At 68.1% G+C, this 10649-nt stretch overlaps 1 protein-coding gene across 1 annotated transcript; it reads left to right on the top strand.

The window, feature by feature from the left end:
* Window positions 1-243: 243 nt before the first annotated feature.
* Window positions 244-9124, top strand: STC2 (stanniocalcin 2). Its single transcript, XM_055127625.1, has 4 exons — window positions 244-1355; window positions 3537-3679; window positions 5360-5571; window positions 8118-9124. Exons 1-4 carry the CDS (start codon window positions 1205-1207, stop codon window positions 8509-8511), a joined length of 900 nt encoding a protein of 299 aa, XP_054983600.1. The 5' UTR covers window positions 244-1204; the 3' UTR covers window positions 8512-9124.
* Window positions 9125-10649: the final 1525 nt, after the last annotated feature.

The following is a 10649-nucleotide window of genomic DNA, read 5'->3' as shown; positions in this document are numbered from 1 at the left end:
GCCGGCGGGACGTGAGCGTGCACACGTACGCACACAGCGGGGGGAAGGGGCGGCGAGTGGCGCCCAACTCTCCCCGCGTGCCCGGCCGGCTGGCCCGCGGGAAGGCAGCCCCGGGGGGTGGGGAGGCAGGGACGGGCCCCCCGGGCGCAACCGGAGGGAGGGGAGGTGGGGAGGCGTTCCCGGGGTGGATTTTCAGCGGCGGGGGGGTGGGGGGGGTCTTCGTGAGCGTTCCCAGCCGACGCCCGGGCGGGAACAGGAACGCGGGGTGCGGGGTGCGGAGCGGCGAGGGGCGCGCGGGGGGAATGGGAGAGTTGGGAGGCGCAGAGTGGCCCCTGGCGCTCCGGCCGCCCTGCCACCCGCCTGGAAGTGATGCAAGCCCGGGCTGTCACCTGGACCCGTGCTCGCCGCCCAGCCCGGGGCGGCCGGGAGTGGAGGCAGGGCGAGGAACGGACAGCAGGCGGGTGAATGCAGGGGCGTGGGGAGCGGGGCGCGGGGAGGGGGCCCAGCTGCAGGCCGGTCTCTCCCTGCTTCACTACTCTGCATCGGTTGGGTGTGGATGCTTTTTTTTTTTTTTTTAATGGAAAGCGTCCCAACGCCAGGAATTCCCATATGTGCTCGGTTTGTCCCCGGCATCTCGGTGCCCGGGGCTCCTCCAATCTGTCAGGGCTTCCGGGCTGGGCGTCTCGCGGAATGCCAGGCGGCGGAAAGAGAAACTTTCCCAGCCGGGTGCGGGTGCGCCGCCGCCTTCCCTCCCTCCCGTGCGGGCCGTGCGCTCGGCTCGGCCAGACCCGGCCCGGCCCGAGCACACTCGCAGGCAGACGGACGCACGCTCCGCCGGCTCCGCGGCAACTTCGGGGCGCTCGCGGCCGCGCCGGGTAGTAGTTGGCGCAGGCCCCGCCTCCCGGCCGCGTTGTCAAACGGGCCGGGGTCTCCGATTGGCCCAGCCGCCGGGACAACACCTGCTCGACTCCTTCATTCAAGTGACACCAGAGCCTCCGGGGATATTTGAGGCACCGGCCCGCCGCTGGCCGGCACTCTGCGGCGCGGCCAGCGGCCTGATCACATGGTCTCGGAGAGCTGCGGGAGGGCGCCGGGTAACCTCTAGCCGAGCGCGGCCGGCGCAGCGCGAGGAGGAGGGACACGGCGAGCACGGGAGGAACACAAAGAACCCAGGTCTCCGGGAGCGAGGCCCGCCCCGGGAACCATGTGCGCCGAGCGGCTGGGCCAGTTCGTCACCCTGGCTCTGGTACTGGCCACCTTCGACTCGGCGCGGGGAACCGACGCCACCAACCCGCCCGAGGGTCCTCAGGACCGGGGATCCCAGCAGAAAGGTCGCCTGTCCCTGCAGAACACAGGTGAGTCCGGGGGCGCCCGCGCCCCGGCCCCTTGCCGCGCCGCGCCCCGCCGCCGGGAAACTCCGAGTGCCCGTGCCGGGGAAAGCGCCAGGCGCGGCGCGCCCGGAATCCGCACGTGCCGCGGGGTGATGAAATGGCCGGGCAGGACTTGTTGCCGGCCTCCCCCGGGCCCAGGCGGGATGTGCTGCGCCAGATGAGGCCCGTGGCCGCGAGTCCGCCGTCCAGCTTGGAGGTCCCCGCACCACCCCAGCCGCCTGCCGTGGGGGAGGTCAGGAGGGGCCCCAGAGCCGCGCTGCGCGTTCGCACCCGCAGAAACTTCTCTTCCCAGACGGCCGGCCTGGGGCGGAGGGAGACGCTCTTCCCAGCCTCCAACGATACCCACGGCCCATAACTTGGTCGGCGAGACAAACTGCCTCGAGGACAACTTTCCCCTGGAGGACAGGGCTTTCCCAAGGAGGGGGCGAGGATGCAAAGCATAGTTTGAGGGTGCGCGCTCCAGGGCAGGTCAGCACGCCGGGAATGGTGCCACGGCCCCAGACATGCGCCGCTGCCGCCCTCCGCTCAGCGCCAAGCTGCTGTGCAGGGCACCGGGTTGGCTCTCGTCCCAGCTCCGGGGAGAGAACGGAAATCTGCCTGCAGCTCCTGCGTGCCGTAGGGCACCCCCGTAGGGCACCCCCTTACTTGGGCGTGTGTGCGTGCGCTTCCTGCAGGGCGCCCCTGCCCTCTGGGGACGCCCAAGTGCGTGAATGCGCTCCTGCCCTCGGGCCGGCAGTGCGTGAGCAAGCGCGTGGGAGCTTCCCATCACCTCCCTCACAGCAGCCGCAGCTGCCCGCAGGCGTGCCCTGAGCACTGAACCGTGACTTCTAGGTTAGGGGGCAGCCCTCTCCCCACCCTACCCGCCACCTCCCCAGACTGCATCCAAGTGTGGATCGCTGCTGGCTTCGCTGCTGCCCTTTCCCAGATATATTTTTCTGATGTAATCTGGTGCTCGGTTTGAATCAGGGAATTGGGGAGGGGGAGGGAGGGCCGAGGGCCAGCTGGCTCTCCTGCTCTCTCCCTTCAGAAAGACAAATCAGGGCCACCCCGAGCAGAGGTGTGGGGTGAGCTGGCGCGTGGGGGTCACGGGAACCCTGGCGCAAGTGACACCTCACACAAGCTCCAGCCCGCCTCTCCCCGCCAGCCCCGCACGGCTGCAGGCAGGACGCGCCGGCCGGCCGACCGCAGCTGCCCGGCCTGGGGTATTTTTAATGTGGCGGGATCGGAGGCGCTGCCTTAATAGGAATTTTGTTTTGATTTTTAGGTGTTGAATCATAAAGCTGAATTGAAACTGCTTTTCTGGACGCCCTCACTTGGGGTCAGGAAGGAAATGGCTGGGATTCAAGAACAGCCTCCTCCAGACCCGAGTCTGAAAGGGGCATGTTCACTGGCGCGGCGCGGAGGGCCCGCAAGCCCACCCTGGGAAAGCGCAGTTCTGTTCTGGCTCGGCCTGAAGAAAGGCCCCGCTGGCTTTTCTGCCCTCAGCCTCAGTCTCCCCGCAGTGACTGCGGCTAAGTGGGAAGACGGAGAGTGGAATACTCTTCCGCTGCTAGGCTGGGCTTGGGCACAGGACAGTGGTGAGCTGGTCACAGGCTCGGTAGGAGACTCATGAGACAGTGCTCTCTGCTTTCCCTGCTCTTGTGGACCCAATAATTGATTCTCTCTTCCCTCTCTCTTTCTCTCTCTTTTTTAAATTTTTTTTTTTTTGCTTTTTGGGTCACACCTGGCAATGCACAGGGGTTACTCCTGGCTCTGCACTCAGGAATCACCCCTGGCGGTGCTCAGGGGACCCTATGGGATGCTGGGAATCGAACCCGGGTTGGCCGTGTGCAAGGCAAACACCCTACCCGCTGTGCTATCGCTCCAGCCCCTCTCTTTCTCTCTCTTAAACTTACTAAAATTTTAAGTCTCTTCTCACCTTCTTTTTTTGGGGGCCACGGGCAGTGGTGCTGGGAGGGGAGCTGGATGCTACTCCAAGTTCAGTGCTCACTCCGAGAGGGGGTCATGAGGGTGCCAGGGACAGAACCTGGGATTCCCGCATAAACAATATGTGCTCCCACAATCTGAGCCACCTCCCCAGCCAGCCTCCTGCTCCCTCGGTATGGCCAAGAACTTGACCTCCGTCTTGGGTCCTTCTCCTTGCAGCGGAAATCCAGCACTGTTTGGTCAGTGCCGGCGACGTGGGCTGTGGCGTGTTTGCATGCTTCGAGAACAACTCCTGTGAGATCCAGGGCTTACACGGACTCTGCATGACTTTCCTGCACAACGCGGGAAAGTTCGATGCCCAGGTAAGGTCTGGGACTTGCTGGGAGTGAGGAGGGGGCAGCCCTCATCCGCCAGCCCTGACTCCGCAAGGGGGCGGGAGGGGAGCATTCACTAGGGGAGGTTCCGGGCCTCCCCCAGCACGCCCCCAGGCTCTGCTCGCTGGCACTTTTGGCAGCTGGCACCCTTCTGGACCCCGGGCAAAGGGGGGCGGACAAGGCTTTAACGGAGGATTCTGGTGGAGAAGATCAGGATCCCAGTGCATGGAAAACCCTGGACAGACAGGCTGGGCGGGTGGTACAGTGGCAGGAAGCTTGCCTTGCATGCAGCCCACCCAGGTTTGGTCCCCATATATCTCCCGGCACTGCCGTGAGTAAGCCCCGACACAGCTGGGCGTGGCGCAAAACCCAAGACAACAAAGAACAGCAGGGATCCATTCCCGGGGGAAGATCGGCAGGGGTCCATTCATACAGGTAGGGAGGGGAGGGTCTCCAGCATCTCCAGAGGGGACTGCGCAGGGCACAGCTGCATCAGCTCCCAGGGCGGGACCCCCCCCTCCCTGAGTGAGCCCTGCTCTATATGATAATTATAGGCAGGGCCTGACCCACTTCCCTTCCCCCGGCGGCCCGGCCCGGCCCCCAAAGCAGCCAGAACCAGTTGCAAGGGGCAGCAGCATGCTGCCTCCCTGAGGGTAGGGGGCACAGAGCTTGCTGGCCACGTGACCCCCCCCAAGCACCCTGGCACCCTCTCTCCAAGGCCAACTGCTGTGGGGGAGGGGCACGGGCCTTCCCTCTGCCCCCACATCACTCTCGCCTTTCTGGGGGCACCCGATTCAGCAGGGCCTGGGACTCCATGGCAGGAGGGGACCAGGACAGGGCGGCTCCCCGGGGGCCAGCTTCCCGATTCTAACAGAAACTGCAGGTCGGCTCAGCGTGGCCCCTCCGGGGACCACCCTGCCCAAACAGGGCGGGCTCTGCCCCGCCATGGCTTGTCTGCAGGACCGGGGTGCAGAGGGCGCTGGGGAGGCCTCTGGGGGACGTCCCCCACAGTGACGTCCTGAGAAGGGAGCTGAGGGGCCCCCCAGCCGGCCCCGACAGCTGTCTCCCTTCCAGGGCTCAAGGAGCTAGCAGCATGGTGGCCAGGGGAGGACTGAGTCCAGATGCGGCCCGGCCGCCGCGTGGGGGTGGGGCAGCCCCTCGGACCCTGCCAGGCAGGGTGCCAGCAGGGCCTGAGAGAGGCGAGACAGCTGAGCGGAGTCAAGTCTGCTCTGCGGGAAGGATGCTGCTCCTCAAGGGGAGGGGGCGGGGCAGGGGGGAGCGGGGCACGCGGCATCCCTGCTTCTCTGTGCTCTGGGAGCTCGGGCAGTGCTGAGGCCGGGGGCGGGAGCCGGGCAGAGCTGCGGCTTCTGCGTGCCGGGCAGCACCCCATCTCTGAGTGGCTGGTGGGAGGGCAGAAGGAAGGAAAGGTGTGGGCTTTGGAGTAAAACTCCTCGGGAAAAAACTCTCGGGGTCCCCCCACAGCAGGACCACCAGCAGCCAACGTGGGGCCCCTAGCAAGGGGGGAGGGAGGGGGGCCGACCGGTCAGTCTCCTGTGGGGGGAGGGCATGCCGCCCCCGAGGGACCTCCTGGTGGCGCAGGGCCAGCGATGGCCAGGACATGCCTGCGCGAGTGACCGGGCCCTCCCCTCGGCCCCTCTCTGTCCCCAGGGCAAGTCCTTCATCAAAGAGGCGCTGAAGTGCAAGGCGCACGCGCTGCGGCACCGCTTCGGCTGCATCAGCCGCAAGTGCCCGGCCATCCGCGAGCTGGTGCTGCAGCTGCAGCGGGAATGCTACCTCAAGCACGGGCTGTGCTCGGCCGCGCGGGCCAACGCGCACGTCCTGGCCGACATGATCCACTTCAAGGACCTGCTGCTGCAGGAGTGAGTGGGGCGGCGGCGGGGAGTCGCGCTCGAGGGGCGGAGTGGCTTTAGTCATTTTCATGGTGCCGGGATCAGCCCCGGGGGCTCCCACTGGCCAGGCAGGTAAGGGCTCGCGCTGCGCCGCCTCGCGGCCCCCGTGCGTGCCGGGAGCTGGGTTTTTGGCTTGGGTTTTGGAGGGGTTCGCGGGGGAGCTGGGGGCGGGGGCAGGAGACGGATCCCTGTGGGCGGGGCCAGGGGGAGCCCCGCCTCCTGTGTGCGAGGCCGGCGCCCAGCGTTGGCGCAGAGCCTCTCTCCAGGCTGGCCTCCCCTGCCCGGGAGAGCTGCAGGGGCTTCCTGGGACCCCTCCCGCTCCCCGCTGGCCCTCAGCCAGAGAACACGGGGTGCCACCTTCGCTTTCGAAATCACCGGGGACAGCACCAGGAGGAGAAGGAGCCTCCGCCTTACCAGGGCCAAGCACCCCTAGTTCTGGGACTCCCGCGAGCGGGGCGCGCACCCCGGCCGCCCCTCCCCAAACCCGGACACGAAAACCTGCTCAGAGCCCCAAAGCCGGGCGCTGCCGCGCTCCTCCAGGGTCCGGAGAGTGGGCTTCCGCTTCCCGGCCCTAGCGAGCCCCCGGCTGCAGAGCCCGCGGGGAGCGAGCAGCGGCCCGATGCACACCCGCTCTCTGGTGCTCACGGAGGAGAAAGGCACTCGGATATCTGGGGGCTAGCAACGCGCTCACTGGCCCAGGACATCTCGTTCCTTTTTAAAAACTCATTCCCTCCAGGGCCAAAGTGACAGTACAGAGGGGAGGGCGCTCGCCTCGCATGGAGCCAACCCAGGTTCTCTCCCTGGCACCACACAGGGTCCCCTGAGCCCTGCCAGGAGTGGTCCCTGAGCACTGAGCTAGGAGCAAGCCCTGAGCACCACCGGGGGTGGGCCAGAAACCAAACAGGGCTATCCTGTCCAGTGGCAGGATGACTGTTATTTGGTTTTGAGCATTGCTCCGCCCCTCCAGAGGGCTGGAGCGCCCGCTCTGTGCCGGGAGCCCCGCTGGGCCGGGCCTCTCCTGCTCCCCCAAGTGGGGGTCAACCCCTCCCTTTGGGTTCCCCAAATCCTGCACATCACTGAGGCAGGGCGGTGTGACCGTGGCGCAGCCCTCTGAGGCGGGGAAGGAAGCAGCCAGGATAAGCAGTGCTGGCTCGGCCGGCGCTCACTCCCCGGGCCCCCCTGAGACAGTGCTCACTGCCTGGGCCCCCCTGGACAGTGTGTTTTTGCTGGGATCTTCAGAGCAGTGCTCCCCTCTGAATGCAGCCCAGTCGTGTGGGCTGATGGCTCAGCGCTCACACCCAGTAACAAGGTGCTGCTTGTACCCAGGATGAGGAAGGGGGCACGTGGAACCTCGCACCAGTGAGGCCTGAGTGGCCCCAGGCCCCGTTACCCGGGGCTTGAGCCAACTCAGCGCTTCTGAGCACAAAGCCGCCCAGAGGCCCTACATCAGAGACCGTCCGCGGACACTGGCCTGGAGAAGGGGCGAGAGATGGCCGCCCCAGTCTGCCCTGCCCTCCCTCCGGGGCCCGTGTCCAGGCTGTGGTCAGTTCCGCTCCCTCAGTCTCCTCTTCCCCACACCCGTCTCCCCATCAGCCTCCAGACATGTCCCCTCCAAGTATTTTTAAAACTCCTCTGGCCTCAGGGACACCCAGTGGAGAGGGCTGGCCTCTGTCACCGCAGCCGGAGCCTCGAGCCAGCTGGATCCCCAGTGGAACTGAGCACCCTGCCCCCCCCCCCGCCCAGTTGGGGCCAGGAGCTCCCTCCACTCCCGAGGGAGCCAGGGCCAGAGCCCTTCTCGGCGCCCCCTAGGTGCCCTGCACGGCCCTCAAGTCCCCAGGCTGAGATGTGCAGTCGGGGATGGAGGGACCCCAGCCTGCCCCTGCCACCCAAACACTCCTGGGCACTGAGCCCCGCCCTCTCCCCTGCCGGGTGGGCCCACCTCTGTCCCTGCCCGGTGCTCCCGGGCCGGCTCACTAAGGACAGAGACGGAGGCGGGGGGGGGGGGGGGGGAAGGGGACCAGACCCCCAGCGGTGGCCGCGGGAGTCAGACCCTCCCAGTGCACAGCCACGTGGCTCTGAGCTTTTGCCAGCAGACGAAGGGACGGCAGGACGGCTGCTTAGGGACGCTGGTCAGGGAGCAGGGGTGCGGGGGGGAGGGGCGTGTCTCATGTGGACGAGCAGGAATCTGGCGCGTCTGAGGCCCCAGCCAGACACCCGAGCACCACACCGCGTGGCCCCAGGTCAGAGACCCAGGAAGACCCGCCAGCCACGCACAACGCTCCCCACTCGGCCCCACAGACACAGGAGGAGCCCCAGGGAAGCCCTCAGGGGGCCCTGCTGCCGTCCCCCCCACTCCCTCCGCGCTCCTCCCCTGGGAAAGGGGCCGGGTCCCGCCCCTCTGCCGCCCCCTGCCGAGAGCCAGGCTCCGGGGGCTTACCTGGCAGTGGGCGGCAGAGGGGTCCGCCGGGAGCCTCCCGGCGGGGCGGCCGCTCACCCAGCCTCTGCTCTGCCCGCAGGCCCTTCGTGGAGCTGGTGAACCTGCTGCTGGCGTGCGGGGAGGAGGTGAAGGCGGCCGTGGCCCGCAGCGTGCGCGCGCAGTGCGAGCAGAGCTGGGGCGGCCTGTGCTCCATCCTCAGCTTCTGCACCTCCGCCCTGCACCGGCCCCCCACGGCCGCGCCCGAGCGCCAGCCCCCAGGCGACAGGGCCCGGCTGGCCAGGGCCCAGCTCGGCGACGCGGAGCCCGGCAGCCGGGAGCCTGGCCGCGGAGCCAGGGGCGAGCGCGGCGGCCGGAACCACATCCACGCCCTCTCCCGGAGCCAGGCCTCGTGGGGGCCGGGGGCCCCGGGAGCTCCTGGGAGCAGCAGCGAGGGCGAGGGTGGACAGCCAGAGGACTCGGACATCCGGAGGTGAGAGTCCAGCCTGCCCTCCGTGCCGCCCCTTTCTTCTCTGTGGACATTCCAAAGACACTCGCCACCGCCGAGGGCTGCGGAGCCCGAGCGCAGACGGGGACTGCAGAGCTGTGATGGTGGCCGGGAGGCCGGGCACAGCGGGCACTGCCCTCCCCTGCTGCGGGTGGGCGGCCTCAGGGCCCACACTTGTAAGTGGAGGCCATCGTGCCTCTTGTCCTTCGCAACTTTGCTTTCTGTCCGCAGAGCTAGTGGCCTGCGCTTCATCTGCGGTGGGGAGGGGCGGGGGAGCGGACCCCCGGTGGACCGTGTGCTGTAGCTGGACACCCCCACCCCTCCGCAGCTCCGGGAGCTGCCACCAGCACCGGGAATGCACACTGGGGGGACGCCGGGCGGGTGCTTGGTACCAGTGGGAATGGAGCTCCTCGCCGTCCTGGGGGCAGAGGCGCAGAGCCCCCTGGCCGGGGCGGGGCTCCGAGAGTCACCTCTGAGCCGTTGTTCCGCCCGGCGGGCTCCTACTTTAACCACTGCTTCCACGACCCCACGACCGAGTCCACTTTTTTTATTTATCCAATTCCTCCTATCTGTCCTCTAATAAACGCTTTTGGAAAAAGCAACTGGGCGACAGAACACGAGTCAGAGGGCAGGACGGGGCTGGGGAGGGTGTCCGAGACGGGACCTGGGGCCTCCGCCAAGCGCTCTGCTCTGAAGCCCCTCCCAGTCACAGCGGGGCGGGGAGAGACCTTGCACCAGCTCACGGAACCCCGACACCACACACCAGGAGTGATCCCTGAGCACAGAGCCAGGAGGAAGCCCTGAGCAGCGCTGGGTGTGGCCCGAAACACAAAAACTGAAATAATGAGAGGAATGAAACAACAACGGACAAAGCCAAGCTGCTGTCCCCAGGAAAGTCCCGTCCCTGGAGGACACGGCCTGGTCGCGCTCACCAGCTGGGGTGCAGAGGCAGGGGGGGCGGGGAAGAGGCGCAGGAGGAGCTGCCCGGCACTCGGCACTCCCACTCCCACCTCCCTGAGTTCCTGGCCAGAAGTTCAGCCACAGGCATCAGGGTCTGGGTGGGTGGGAGAGTGGAGGAGGCAGCCCCGGGGGGCCCTGGCACGCACGCCCCAGCCCGGCCCCCGGCCCCATGGCCCTCCAGCTCTGAACAAGGGGCCCACCCAGCGTCCGCTTCTCTGCTCGTGAGGCCAGAACAAAGGGAAAATGGCAGGAGGAGAAAGAAAATGCAAGCAAGGTGGGAGCCCTACCCTGGAAGGGGTCAGAGGGCGGCTTGTGGGGGGTGGGTGGCCAGTCCCCGCCCTTCCCTCAGCAGCCAATGAAAGCGCCTCCCCGGGAGCAGCGATGGGCGGGGCCAGCTCCTCTGTCTGGGGCGCCGTGTGCCTCCTCCCACCTGGCCAGCGCTCGGCCTCCCGCGCCCACACGGGCTGGGGGTCCCCCACGGGGCCGGGATGCACCGGCTGGCTCGGTCCTCACTGGGGCCCACCTCCCCACTGGGCCCCCTGCCCAGGGCGTGCAGGAGGGAGACCATTTGGGAGCCGGGGGCTGCGTGGTGGGGGGGTGGCACTTTAACCCACCCCCAGGGGAGGAGAGAAGGGGGCCACGGCGGCCACCCCTGGCCCCTCGGAAGCTGCCCCCTCCCCGGGCCCGTGTCCCCTGTGGTACCGGGGGCGGCCCGCCGCTGCCCACCACCCGCCCGTGCCCTGCGGCTCAGGGGAGGACAGGAAGCCCCTCGGAGGCGCCTGCCGAGCCCCTTCCCGCGGCACACTCAGGCGCCGTCACTTCCTCCTGCTCCCGCCGAAGCTGGCACAGCCGCCAAGGAAAGGCGGCGGCTCCATCCCGGCACCGGGGGCCACAGGCCACACACGGGGCCCAGGGCGCAGCTCGGGACACCCCCTGCCCCTGAGACGCAGGGCCCAAAGGCACAGCCCGGGCAGCGCGGCGGGGCTGCCTGCAGGGGAGTGGCCGTGCGCGCACCCCGGAGCCCCACGCGTGCGGGCAGGGTGCCGGGCGCCCTGCTGGCATCGGGCCCTGAGCACGCACGCAGCAAAGGGACCTGGGCAGGTCCTGGTGGGCACGGCCTGACCCCCGCCCACAGGGTCATCCTCAGAACACCGCGACAAAAAGGAA

The sequence above is a fragment of the Sorex araneus genome, chromosome 2, assembly GCF_027595985.1.
Source record: "Sorex araneus isolate mSorAra2 chromosome 2, mSorAra2.pri, whole genome shotgun sequence".
Classification (NCBI taxonomy): domain Eukaryota; kingdom Metazoa; phylum Chordata; class Mammalia; order Eulipotyphla; family Soricidae; genus Sorex; species Sorex araneus.
The sequence above is the reverse complement of the archived record's forward strand: the minus strand, read 5'-3'. Positions and strand labels throughout refer to the sequence as shown.

Excerpts from the sequence above, each read along its gene's own strand:
- STC2 (XM_055127625.1), top strand. The coding sequence starts at position 1,205 with ATGTGCGCCGAGCGGCTGGGCCAGTTCGTCACCCTGGCTCTGGTACTG. Across the intron at positions 1,356-3,536 it reads CCTGTCCCTGCAGAACACAG|CGGAAATCCAGCACTGTTTG; the intron begins GTGAGTCCGGGG and ends TTCTCCTTGCAG. Across the intron at positions 3,680-5,359 it reads CGGGAAAGTTCGATGCCCAG|GGCAAGTCCTTCATCAAAGA; the intron begins GTAAGGTCTGGG and ends CTCTGTCCCCAG.